General features: G+C 46.7%; 1 protein-coding gene across 7 annotated transcripts in view; it reads right to left on the bottom strand.

Moving 5' to 3' along the window:
* The window catches only part of LOC115167864 (retinoic acid receptor gamma-A), a 117,862-nt gene that overhangs the window by 47,607 nt on the left and 56,598 nt on the right, over positions 1-13,657 (bottom strand). For all 7 annotated transcript variants that reach the window (XM_029722563.1, XM_029722562.1, XM_029722567.1 and 4 more), the window contains exon 2: positions 8,886-9,311. In XM_029722563.1, coding sequence (XP_029578423.1) covers positions 8,886-9,063 — 178 coding nt within the window. In that variant the 5' untranslated portion in view covers positions 9,064-9,311. The remainder of the gene's footprint in view (positions 1-8,885; positions 9,312-13,657) is intronic.

Genomic DNA, 13,657 nt, shown 5'->3' with positions numbered 1-13,657 from the left:
CTCTCTGTGTGTGTGTGTGTGTGTGTGTGTGTGTGTGTGTGTGTGTGTGTTTGTGTGCGGAGTAGCGTGATAGTGCAGACAGCCCTCAAATTCTCTCATGGAGTTTTGCATACACACGGACATACAGTATGTAAGGGAAGGGCCTACTGCACACACACACACACACACACACACACACACACACACACACACACACACACACACACGCCAGCCTCCACAAGACCTGTTACTTCACCACACACTTAATCTCTATCTGGCAACCTCCCCCTCCTCCCTCCCATCCTCTCTCTGTCTGTCTCCCTCCCCCTCCTCCCTCCATCCTCTATCTGTCTCCCTCCTCCTACTCCCTTCATCCTCTCTCTCTCCCCCTCCCTCCCTCCCCCTCCTCCCTCCAATCCTCTCTCCCCCTCCCTCCCTCCCCCTCCTCCCTCCATCCTCTCTCTCTCTCTGTCTCCCTCCCCCTCCTCCCTCCATCCTCTCTCTCTCTGTCTCCCTCCCCCTCCTCCCTCCATCCTCTCACTCTCTCTGTCTCCCTCCCCCTCCTCCTTCCCCCTCCTCCCTCCATCCTCTCTCTCTCTGTCTCTCTCCCTCCCCCTCCTCCCTCCCTCCTCCCTCCCCCTCCTCCCTCCATCCTCTCTCTGTCTCCCTCCCCTCTTCCCTCCCCCTCCTCCCTCCATCCTCTCTCTCCCCCTCCCTCCCTCCCCCTCCTCCCTCCATCCTCTCTCTCCCCCTCCCTCCCCCTCCTCCCTCCATCCTCTCTCTCTCTCTGTCTCCCTCCCCCTCCTCCCTCCATCCTCTATCTCTCTCTGTCTCCCTCCCCCTCCTCCCTCCATCCTCTCACTCTCTCTGTCTCCCTCCCCCTCCTCCTTCCCCCTCCTCCCTCCATCCTCTCTCTCTCTCTGTCTCCCTCCCTCCCCCTCCTCCCTCCATCCTCTCTCTCCCCCTCCTCCCTCCCCCTCCTCCCTCCATCCTCTCTCTGTCTCCCTCCCCCTCTTCCCTCCCCCTCCTCCCTCCCTCCATCCTCTCTCTCCCCCTCCCTCCCTCCCCCTCCTCCCTCCATCCTCTCTCTCCCCCTCCCTCCCCCTCATCCCTCCATCCTCTCTCTCTCTGTCTCCCTCCCCCTCCTCCCTCCATCCTCTCTCTCTCTCTGTCTCCCTCCCCCTCCTCCCTCCCCCATCCTCTCGCACACCAAAACAAAAGTAGGTGGGATGGGACTGTCTGTCCCTGGCTACCTTTCACACAGCAATTAACCATGGAACTGCGAGACAGGAAAATAACGTGACAAAGTATTCAACCCCCTTTGTCATGGCAAGCCTAAATAAGTTGAAGAGTAAAAATTTGCTGAATAAGTCACATAATAAAGTTGCATGGATCCGGAGAGAAGAAAAGGAAAAACAGTGCCCGGGGAATGTTGGAACGTGTAAGGGAGAGCCTGCCTTTGTTTTCCACGGTAGCTAACGCTTGAAAAGGACGGTATGAGAAAGCGAAACAAGTGAAACAACTTGTAACATGTCTGGCTGTCTGGGCTGTGGAAGAGGGGGAGAAGAATGAGGAATGTCAATCTCCATGTTTAAACACGGGTTAGAGCTAATTGTGACTCTGTGATCCTGACTTAACCTTTGATCCCGTCGCAGTTAAGTCGCAACACAGATATGTACCTTACAACCCCTCAACCCCACGGTCATGATACTATGCCTAGTGTTAATCTGGGCATTTGCATACCCCCCCCCCCATTTATTGAATTTATTAAACAATGTAAATTAATGAGAACAGATTCTCTTTTACAATAACATCCTGACAACCGTCTAATGTCCATGCATATATGAACAACAACTGAACATTTTGCCCTTTAAAACCATGAAAAATGCATTCATAAATTAAGGAGATTTTATTCAGTGTGTGTGAGTGCATGAGAGGGGTGTTTAAATTTTTTACATGAAAGAGAGACAGAGAGGTGTGTGTGTGTGTTTTCCTAGCAGGGTGTGTTCTTGGATTCCACCACACCAGGACATTACCCCCGGGTGCTCTCTTTCTACTCTCCTACTTTTTGGATTCTCTCTCTCTCCTCTCTCTCTGGTTCTCTGTAAATACCTTAAGGATTAAGTGGGCAGCAGGAGGGGAGGTAGTGATTGACATCTGAAAGGCTGGAGAGGTGCTCAGGCATGCTGTGCTGAGGGGAGGGAGAGGGAGAGGGAGAGAGAGAGAGAGAGAGAGAGAGAGAGAGAGAGAGAGAGAGAGAGAGAGAGAGAGAGAGCTTCCACAAAGCTGTGAACGATTTAAGAGATAAGGCAATAAGGGATTTCTATGACATCGAAAGGAACATAAAACTCGATATCCCAATTAGGATATGGCTAAAATACTTCAATAAGTTTTATATAACCCATTGCTCTCTATGGTTGTGAGGTCTGGGGTCCACTCACCAACGAAAAATTCACAAAAAGGGACAAACACCCAACTGAGACTCTGCATGCAGAATTCTGCAAAAATATATACAGTACCAGTCAAAAGTTTGGACACACCTACTTATTCAAAGGTTTTTCTTTATTTTTACTATTTTCTACATTGTAGAATAACATTGTGAAGACATCAAAACTATGAAATAACACATGAGGAATCATGTAGTAACCAAAAAAGTGTTAAACAAATCAAAATATATGTTATATTTTAGAATCTTCAAAGTAGCCACCCTTTGCCTTTAGGACGGCTTTGCACACGCTTGGCATTCTCTCAACCAGCTTCACCTGGAATGCTTTTCAAAAAGTCTTGAAGAAGTTCCCACATGTACTGAGCACTTGTTGGCTGCTTTTCCTTCACTCTGCGGTCCAACTCATCCCAAACCATCTCAATTGGGTTGAGTGATTGTGGAGGCCAGGTCATCTGATGCAGCACTCCATCACTCTGCTTCTTGATCAAATAGCCCTTACACAGCCTGGAGGTGTGTTTTCGGTCATTGTCCTGTTGAAAAACAAATGATAGCCCCACTAACCCAAAACCAGATGGGATGGCATATCGCTGCAGAATGCTGTGGTAGCCATGCTGGTTAAGTGTGCCTTGAATTAAAAAAAAAAAAATCACAGACAGTGTCATCAGCAAAGCACCCCCACACCATCACACCTCCTCCATGCTACACATGCAGAGATCATCCAATTCTGCGTCGCACAAAGACACGGCGGTTGGAACCAAAAATCTCAAATTTGGACTCATCAGACCAAAGGACAGATTTCCACCAGTTTAATGTCCATTGCTCGTGTTTCTTGGCCCAAGCAAGTCTCTTCTTCTGATTGGTGTCCTTTAGTAGTGGTTTCTTTGCAGCAATTCAACCATGAAGGCCTGATTCACGCAGTCTCCTCTGTATAGTTCATGTTGAGATGTGTCTGTTACTTGAACTCTGTGAATAATTGATTTAGGCTGCAATGTGAGGTGCAGTTAACTCTAATGAACTTATCCTGCAGCAGAGATAACTCTGGGTCTTCCTTTCCTGTGGCGATCCTCATGTGAGCCAGTTTCATCATAGCGCTTGATGGTTTTCGCGACTGCGCTTAAAGAAACTTTCAAAGTTCTTGAAATTTTCCATACTGGCTGACCTTCATGTCTTAAAGTAATGATGGACTGTCATTTCTCTTTGCTTATTTGAGCTGTTCTTGCCATAATATGGACTTGGTCTTTTACCAAATAGGGCTATCTTCTGTATACCACCCCTACCTTGTCACAACACAACTGATTGGCTCAAACACATTAAGGAAAGAAATTCCACAAATTAACTTTTAACAAGGCAGACCTGTTAATTGAAATGCATTCCAGGTGACTACCTCATGAAACTGGTTGAGAGATTGCCTAGAGTGTGCAAAGCTCTCATCAAGGCAAAGGGTGGCTACTTTGAAGAATATCAAATATATTTTTTACAATATAACACTTTCTTGGTTACTAAATGATTCCATATGTGTTATTTCATAGTTTTGATGTCTTCACTATTATTCTACAATGTAGAAAATATATATTTTTTAAAGAAACTAGAATGAGTATGTGTGTCCATACTTTTGACTGGTACTGTATACACTGCACAAAAATATAAATGCAACATGTAAAGATCCCAGAAATGTTCTATACGCACAAAACCTTATTTCTCTAAAATTAGTTTAGATCCCTGTTAGTGAGCATTTCTCCTTGGCCAAGATAATCCATCCACTTGACAGGTGTGGCATATTAAGAAACTGATTAAACAACATGATCATTGCACAGATTAACCTTGTACTGGGGACAAAAGAAGGCCAAATGTGCAGTTTTGTCATACAACACAATTCCACAGATGTCTCACGGTTTGAGGGAGTGTGCAGTTGGCATGCTGACTGCAGGAATGTTCACCAGAGCTGTTGCCAGAGAATTTCATGTTAATTTCTCTGCCATAAGCCGCCTCCAACGTCGTTTTAGAGAATTTTGCAGTACGTCCAACCGGCCTCATAACCGCAGACCACTTGTAACCATGCCAGCCCAGGACCTCCACATCCGGCTTCTCCACCGGTGGGATGGTCTTAGACCAGCCACCTGGATAGCTGATGAAACTGTGGGTTTGCACAACTGAAGAATTTCAGCACAACCTGTCAGAAACCATCTCAGGGAAGCTTATCTGCATGCTCGTCGTCCTCACCAGGGTCATGACCTGACTGCAGTTCGGCGTCTTAACCGACTTCAGCGGGCAAATGCTCATCTTCGATGGCCACTGGCACACTGGAGAATTGTGCTCTTTACGGATGAATACTGGTTTCAATTGTACCGGGCAGATGGCATACATGTATGGCGTCATGCGGGCGAATGGTTTGCTGATGTCAACACTTTGAACAGAGTGCCCCATGGTGGCGGTGGGTTATGGTATGGGCAGGCATAAGCTACGGACAACGAACACAATTGCATTTTATCGATGGCAATTTGAATCCACAGAGATACCGTGATGAGATAATGAGGCCCATTGTCGTGCCATTCATCCGCTGCCATCCCAGTTCTTCCATGTCCTCATGGCCGGCCCCCTCATTAGTCAGGATTAGGCGGCCGCCTATGGCGGAAGATTGACAAGGGTGGCAATTTCTGAGCTAAACAGACCAAGACGCACCTCCAACAACAACACATAAAAACACCTATAATTCTACCTAAAATCAATGACAATTTCTCTCAACCAGTGGCAAATGGGCTTTCTAGGTTAGCGCTGATTAGGTGAGAGGTGATGCCGCCCTTTGATAAACAGTGGCCACTTTGTCAAAGGCAGGGGCACAAAATATTTAGCTTGTTCATTCCCAGCGCGCCCCTCCAGGGTGCTGTTGAAGAGGCGCATCGCTGTGGCGCTCCACCCGCGTTCTGTCCCCCCAACATTTAGTGAACATTAATCATCTAGCAGATACAGGATATGGTAGAAAGAGTATGTGGCCTTTTCTGTAGCCTACAATGTAATGAGAAAGACACTTTTTACATCATGCAGGTTTCTGCAATCAAATAGCCTAACCTAAATGGCGCTCAATCAAATAAAATGGAACGGGTCAAAGTAAAATGGACAATATGGAATGGACAATCACAACTGTTGTCCAGGAGTTTCACCCCATTGTCATGATCAATGGTTTCAAGTTTGTATCCATCCATTTTTGACAAGCTGATCATAGTGAAAATAAAATACTTTGGCAATTCCTGCTGTGTATAGGCAAATAGGCTCACGACAACTCCTGATAAAGTTGGGTAGCTGATACTCAGAGGTTAAATTGACAAATTGATTAGTCACAGGAAGCAGGAGTAATAAAGCCAATGCAACAGCCTGTTTTACAAATGGTAGACCTACCACATGGATGGGCATTCATAAAATTCCATTGTGGCCGACATGGTAGGCTACACACCAGTAAACATGAGCCAACGTCTTTTTTTGGTCCTTTTCTAGGTCCGGAAGACGCCTTTTCAACATCCTGTAAAATCTGTATTTTACAGTGGCTTGCGAAAGTATTCACCCCCCTTGGCAGTTTTCCTATTTTGTTGCCTTACAACCTGGAATTAAATTGAATTTTTTGGGGGAGTTTATCAATTGATTTACACAACATGCCTACCACTTTGAAGATGCAAAATATTTTTAATTGTGAAACAAAAAAGAAATAAGACCAAAAACAGAAAACTTGAAAGTGCATGACTATTCACCCCCTCAAAGTCAATACTTTGTAGAGCCACCTTTTGCAGCAATTACAGCTGCAAGTCTCTTGGGGTATGTCTCTATAAGCTTGGCACATCTAGCCACTGGGATTTTCCCCCCTTCTTCAAGGCAAAACTGCTTCAGCTCCTTCAAGTTGGATGGGTTCCGCTGGTGTACAGCAACCTTTAAGTCATACCACAAATTCTCAATTGGATTGAGGTCTGGGCTTTGATTAGGCCATTCCAAGACATTTAAATGTTTCCCCTTAAACCACTCGAGTTTTGCTTTAGCAGTATGCTTAGGGTCATTGTCCTGCTGGAAGGTGAACCTCCGTCCCAGTCTCAAATCTGGAAGACTGAAACAGGTTTCCCTCAAGAATTTCTTTGTATTTAGCGCCATCCATCGTTCCTTCAATTCTGACCAGTGTCCCAGTCCCTGCCCATGAAAAACATCACCACATCATGATGCTGCCACCACCATGCTTCACTCTGGGGATGATGTTCTCGGGGTGATGAGAAGTGTTGGGTTTGCGCCAGCCATAGCATTTTCCTTGATGGCCAAAAAGCTCATTTTTAGTCTCATCTGACCAGAGTACCTTCTTCCATATGTTTGGGTAGTCTCCCACATGCCTTTTGACGAACACCAAACGTGTTTGATTTTTTTCTTTAATAAGCAATGGCTTTTTTTCTGCCCACTCTTCCGTAAAGCCCAGCTCCATGGTGTGTACGGCTTAAAGTGGTCCTATGGACAGATACTCCTATCTCCACTGTGGAGCTTTGCAGCTCCTTCAGGGTTATCTTTGGTCTCTTTGTTGCCTCTCTGATTAATGCCCTCCTTGCCTGGTCCATGAGTTTTGGTGGGCGGCCCTCTCTTGGCAGGTTTGTTGTGGTACCATATTCTTGCCATTTTTTAATAAGGGATTTAATGGTGCTCCGTGGGATGTTCAAAGTTTCTGATATTTTTTTATAGCCCAACCCTGATCTGTACTTCTCCACATCTTTGTCGCTGACCTGTTTGGAGAGCTCCTTGGTCTTCATGGTGTCTCTTGCTTGGTGGTGCCCCTTGCTTAGTGGTGTTGCAGACTCTGGGGCCTTTCAGAACAGGTGTATATATACTGAGATCATGTGTCAGATCATGTGACACTTAGCTTGCACACAGGTGGACTTTATTTAACTAATTAGGGTCATTGTGGCTCAGTTGGTAGAGCATGGTGTTTGCAATGCCAGCATGGTGTGTCATATTTAGGGGCTTCATATCAAAAGGGGGTGAATACATATGCACGCACCACTTTTCCATTAAATTTTTTTTTTGAAATAAAGCCCTAACCTACAGAGAGATTAACCTACAAAAGAGTCCCCTTCAGCCAGCTGGTTCTGGGGCTCTGTTCACAAACACAAACAGACCCAACAGAGCACTAGGAGAGCAACACATTTAGACCCAACCAAATGATGAGAAAACTAAAATATAACTACTTCACACACTGGAAAGAATCAACCAAAAAAAACGGAGAAAACTGAAATGCTATCTGGCCCTAAACAGAGAGTACACAGTAGCAGAATACCTGACCACTGTGACTGACCCAAAATGAAGGACATCTTTGACTATGTACAGACTCTGTGAGCATAGCCTTGCTATTGAGAATGGCCGCCGAAGGCAGACCTGGCTAGAGAGAATAGAATAAAGGCTATGTGCCCACTGCCCACAAAATGAGGTGGAAACTGAGCTGCACTTCCTGACCTCCTGCCAAAGGTATGACCATATTAGAGACCCATATTTCCCACAGAACACACAGACCCACAAAGAATTTGAAAACAAATAAAACTTTGATAAACTCCCATATCTGTTAGGCGAAATGCCGCTATGTGGAATTACAGCAGCAAGATTTGTGACCCGTTGCACAAACATTGTAAATACAACCAATATTTATCTGTTTACTTAGTTTCCCCAGTATGCATACTACAACTATGTGCACATTGTTAAACACTGTTAAATATAACATTTGAAATGTCTTTATCCTTTTGAAACCTTTGAGTGCAATGTTTACTGTACATTTTTTATACGTTTTGTGTTGATGTTTAAAGCTATAACCCGTAGAAATGCCATAGGCACATTTTAGTGATTTTAAATGGACGTCTTTATATTGTGCTGTCACCATTTCAAATTGTTCAAGGTGTTCCATTACAGAGAAAAGCTATAAATCACAAACAAATGTCTCTTTCTCTTCTCTCCTCCCTTTTTTTCCTTTCAGTCTACGCCGATATACAACAGCACCCCCTGTGGCCACATATAGACCTGCAGTTTTAGAATGGCATAAGACAGCCTCTTATGACCATTTTCAATTATTTGATGACATACATGCCGTTCATCACCTCATGTGAAAAGAATGTCGTTTTGTCTCTTATTTGAGACTTGTGGGAAGGAAGCCTGTTTGACTTTACGGACTCTCTGACTGTGTCACCCCATAATCATCTACAAGAGCCATCATAAAACCCCAAACCGGCAACAAACGACCAACGCAATTTTATGCAACTGCTCCTTTCTCTGTTTCATTGTTTTCTTCTCTCGTATTATTATAAACAGATGCATACATGTTCAATGAAAATGGAAAATGTTCTGTTTCAAAATACGACAGACACACACCCCTCCCCCCAACACACACATACACGTGTACACACACAGGCACACACACGTACATGCACACACAATATGTTTGAGTAACTTCACTTACACAGTGCAGCCATCTCTTTAGGGAGGTCGGTGCTGAATCTCCCAAACAGGCTGCTATTGGACAGCAGGTCAAAGGAGGAGTGGTTCCGCATGGAGTTGAAGGCAAATGGGTAGACAGCAGGTGGGAACCCTGTCATGTGACCCACCTGACCCACCTGCCGCTCCCTGTTGGTAGCCATGCTAATGGAGAGGAGAGGAGTACCCAGAAGGCCTGTGGTATCCCAGACAGACCCTCTCTCAGGCCGTTGGGCTAGGGAATATCACACACCACCTGGTAGAGGACAGGGAAATTGGGAATGCCAAACTGGGAATTCCACTTCTTCCACCGGTAGCCTATCAGGGCGCTGGGCTGGATGAGGACCTAAGGTTCTGGTTGGCCGAGGAGATTTCTGGTCTTCTGCTCTTAGGATTGATCATGCGAATGCACCTATCAGAAGAAGACAAACAAAACATATCAATTTTGTAGAACAAAATAAAAATGCTAACTACTTTTTACAATATTGTCACATGACGTAATGATAAACTCAAAAGTATTGTCCAAATGTTCTTTGTTTTCTACAAATACAGTTCAATTTACATCAACTCTGAGGACTGATCTGGAACAATGAATAGTTTATTCCAAACAGTCATTTCAGAGGGATGTGCAATCTTCAAAACAATAGCAAACACAGGTTATGTTGAAAGCGTCGAGGTGTGTGTGTGGGGGGGACATGTGGGAGACTGTGAGAGTCAAAAAGCGAGTAGAAGAAGGAAAAGCAAGAAAACCAGGGGTGAGGAAAGGAAAAGAAAATAAGAGAGTTGTTTGAAAAAAGTTAGTGGGAGAGAAGGAGGGAGGGAGGGTGAAGGAGCTCTTGTTTCAGCAGTTTTGAAAGGCTTCCAGACTTTTGCAGTGATTCCAGGCTATGCCATATGATTTAAATCAGCAGAACTCCACAATAAAGAGGCTCTCTGTTCATGCTGCCAACCCAGCACAGCAGCCTGCCTCTCTGTCTCGCAACCTCTCTCTCTCTCTCTCTCTCTCTCTCTCTCTCTCTCTGCCTCTCTCTCTTTCTGACTCTCTGCTGCCTGGTCCCCTGGCTCTAGCCCGCACAGCAGCCTGCCTTTCTGTCTCCTGTGCCTTTCTCTCTGCCTCGATCCCACAGGACCAAAGGCCCAGACACGGGATCCAACACATGAGAAATGGAAAGAGAGAGAGAGAGAGAGAGAGAGAGAGAGAGAGAGAGAGAGAGAGAGAGAGAGAGAGAGAGAGAGAGAGAGAGAGAGAGAGAGAGAGAGAGAGAGAGAGAGGAAGAGAGAGAGAGAGAGAGAGAGAGAGAGAGAGAGAGGGGGAGAGAGGAAGAAAGACAGAGAGGAACAATGGTTGCCCGCCTAACTGCTGATGCCTATACCTCCATTTCTTTTTCTTTTTTTATGACCAATATTTTATTGTAATTTTTAGTATTTATATATATACAGAAACAACAGAATACAGCAAATACAAAGTAGTAGGACCCTACAAAAAAGCAATAACAAAAATAATAATAAAAAAAGATGACAACAAACAACAGAAAACTGGACGACGTTCAAATGCAATCCATCACACTGGCAGAGAGAATAGGGGCAATACACTGTCCAAAAGTATAGAACACATTGAGAGTTAGGCTTACGGCTTAAATGTAACACCATTTTCACAGAGATCTCACGAACCACTGATATGATCAAGATTCTTACCCCGTTTAAAAAAAGAATACGTCGGAAAGAACGTTTCTTGTATGCTGCTAAAGTTCCCAGTTGGGAGGACCATTCAACCATACATTTATCACGGTTAGCTTAACATAAGGAATTTGATTTATAGCATTTACTTGACTTTGCACTTTAACTCATGCATGACAATTTAGTACTTTTCCACCACTGTCCAGAATATACAAGCTGGGAGAAAATGGAATATTGTCACTAATAATACATTTGATGTTTTCATGAATGGCAGCCCAGAAGTCTAGACCATAAACGCAGTGCCATCACGTTCCCTGCATCTCCAGCTCTCTGGATAATCCTCTACCTCCATTTCTATCTCCCTCCATCTCTCTTTCGCTTCAGACAGCCCAATGTACCCATCTAGGCTAACACCAGTCCAGCCTGTATACACACTTGTCCTCAGCCCCAGGTAAAGTAAAGGTAAAGGTAAAGTACTGTAGACGAAGCTTGTCGCTATACTACTGTTGGCTGTCTCTAGCTCTAACTCTGAGCCCAGCGCCGTGCGCGTCCCATTCAAACCTCTGTTTCCCCCAGAGAGATTTTATGAGTGGGTGGTGTCAGCTGCTTGTTTTTGAAATGTGGTTTGGAGAAACAGCAGAGCCAAGGAAATCAGCTAGAGCTGCTTTCTGGAACGGCCGTTGTTTGTGAATCAGGGGGAACAGAGACTGAGGAAGAATCTTGGAATTCGGGGAATAAACAAAGAGGAAAAAAAGAAAGATCTGAGGCTGAACTGCTGAACTGGCTGAACTGCAGAACTAACTGAACTGCTGAACTGGCTGAACTGCAGAACTAACTGAACTGCTGAACTGGCTAAACTGCAGAACTAACTGAACTGCTGAACTGGCTGAACCGCTGAACTGCAGAACTAACTGACTAGCTGAACTGGCCGAACTGCTGAACTGCTGAACTAACTGAACTGCTGAAGTAGCTGAACTAGCTGAACTGCTGAACTAGCTGAACAGCTGAACTAGCTGAACTGCTGAACAGCTGAACTAGCTGAACAGCTGAACTAACTGAGCTGCTGAACTAGCTGAAATGCTGAACTAACTGAGCTGCTGAACTAGCTGAACTAGCTGAAATGCTGAACTAGCTGAACTAGCTGAAATGCTGAACTAACTGAGCTGCTGAACTAGCTGAACTAGCTGAAATGCTGAACTAGCTGAACTACTGAACTAACTGAGCTGCTGAACTAGCTGAACTACTGAACTAACTGAGCTGCTGAACTAGCTGAAATGCTGAACTGCTGAACTAGCTGAACTAGCTGAGAGAGAGAGAGAGAGAGAGAGGCAGAGTATGGGCACAGTGACAGAGTGTGGGCACTGGGCGGCACTAAGGGGTGGCTGCCTGCCCAGGAAACATAACAATTTTCCATACTCACATCAAAGTTACACACACATATAACAAAAAAAACACAGAGGCACTCTTGAACTCCACACACATGTGCAAAAACACACACATCCCCCTTTCCACTGATCTCCCTCTCTTCTTTCTCCCTCTCTTCTCTCTCCCTTCCTCTCTTTCTTTCTGGCTCTTTCTCTTTCACCAGAGCCAGTTAATTACACTCTACTGCTGCAGGCAGCTTCAAACCACCACTAAGTTAGAGTTCCATTACAGTAAACTGTTCCACATGTGAACCCAGAGCAGAGCCAGGGATAGAGGGAGCAGGCAGGCAGAGCAGGGAGGGAGGGAAGGAGCAGGCAGGCAGAGCAGGGAAGGAGGGAGGGAGCAGGCAAGCAGAGCAGGGAGGGAGGGAGGGAGCAGGCAGGCAGAGCAGGGAGGGAGGGAGGGAGCAGGCAGACAGACGAGGGAGGGAGGGAAGGAGCAGGCAGGCAGAGCAGGGAGGGAGGGAGGGAGCAGGCAGGCAGAGCAGGGAGGAGGGAGGGAGCAGGCAGGCAGGAGCAGGCAGGAGGGAAGGGGAGGGAGGGAGCAGGCAGTCAGAGCAGGGAGGGAGGGAGGGAGCAGGCAGGCAGAGCAGGGAGGGAGGGAAGGAGCAGGCAGGCAGAGCAGGGAGGGAGGGAAGGAGCAGGCAGGCAGAGCAGGGAGGGAGGGAAGGAGCAGGCAGGCAGAGCAGGGAGGGAGGGAAGGAGCAAGCAGGCAGAGCAGGGAGGGAGGGAAGGAGCAAGTAGGCAGAGCAGGGAGGGAGGGAAGGAGCAGGCAGGCAGAGCAGGGAGGGAGGGAGCAGGCAGAGCAGGGAGGGAGGGAGGGAGCCGGCAGAGCAGGGAGGGAGAGAAGGAGCAGGCAGGCAGAGCAGGGAGGTAGAGATGGAGCAGGTAGGCAGAGCAGGGAGAGAGGGAGAGGGGGGGCAGGCAGGCAGGCAGGGAGGGTGTCAGGCAGGCAGGCAGGCAGGCAGGCAGGGTGGCAGGCAGGCAGGCAGGCAGGCAGGCAGGCAGGCAGGCAGGCAGGGTGGCAGGCAGGGTGGCAGGCAGGCAGGGAGGCAGGCAGGTTTGTGTGGCCACGTTTCAGGAAGGAGCAGCAGAAACAGCCCCATAGACTATAGGCACCAACCCCATTCTGCCAACACAGCCTCCAACTGCCATCTCTCTCTCTCTCTCTGCCTCCCTCTCGATCTCTCTCTCCCAGTCTGTTTCTCAAACCAACAACTCAAACCCCAATGACCATGCCCTTGTCACTCCCCTAACCCTTCTTCCTCCTAAAAGTACCGGTCTCCCCTTCCCTACACCCAACCGCCACCAAGTCACCTCCTTCCTCTATAACACTACCTGGCCCCCTCAGCTGTCCTCTGTTTGTCAGCCATTACCATGACCCATATGCAAATGTTCAGTGTGGCCAACCCACTAGAACATAACTAAATATTTCACAGTATGCCTAATGGGGGAAGAGGTTCAGGCTGGAAAAACAAAAACTCCCTACAAACACAGACCCATAATAATATGTGTGAGTGTGTGTGTGTGTGTGTGTGTGTGTGGGGGGGGTTATCTCCCTGTTTCGATATCTGCCTCATGAACTCGGCCCATAATGCCAATCAGAGATGGGAGAGGAGAAAGAGGAGATGGAGGATTATTACAGCACACACACACA

Source organism: Salmo trutta, chromosome 30 (assembly GCF_901001165.1).
Source record: "Salmo trutta chromosome 30, fSalTru1.1, whole genome shotgun sequence".
Lineage (NCBI taxonomy): Eukaryota > Metazoa > Chordata > Actinopteri > Salmoniformes > Salmonidae > Salmo > Salmo trutta.
Note: the sequence above shows the minus strand (reverse complement) of the source record. Positions and strands in the feature narration are given on the sequence as shown.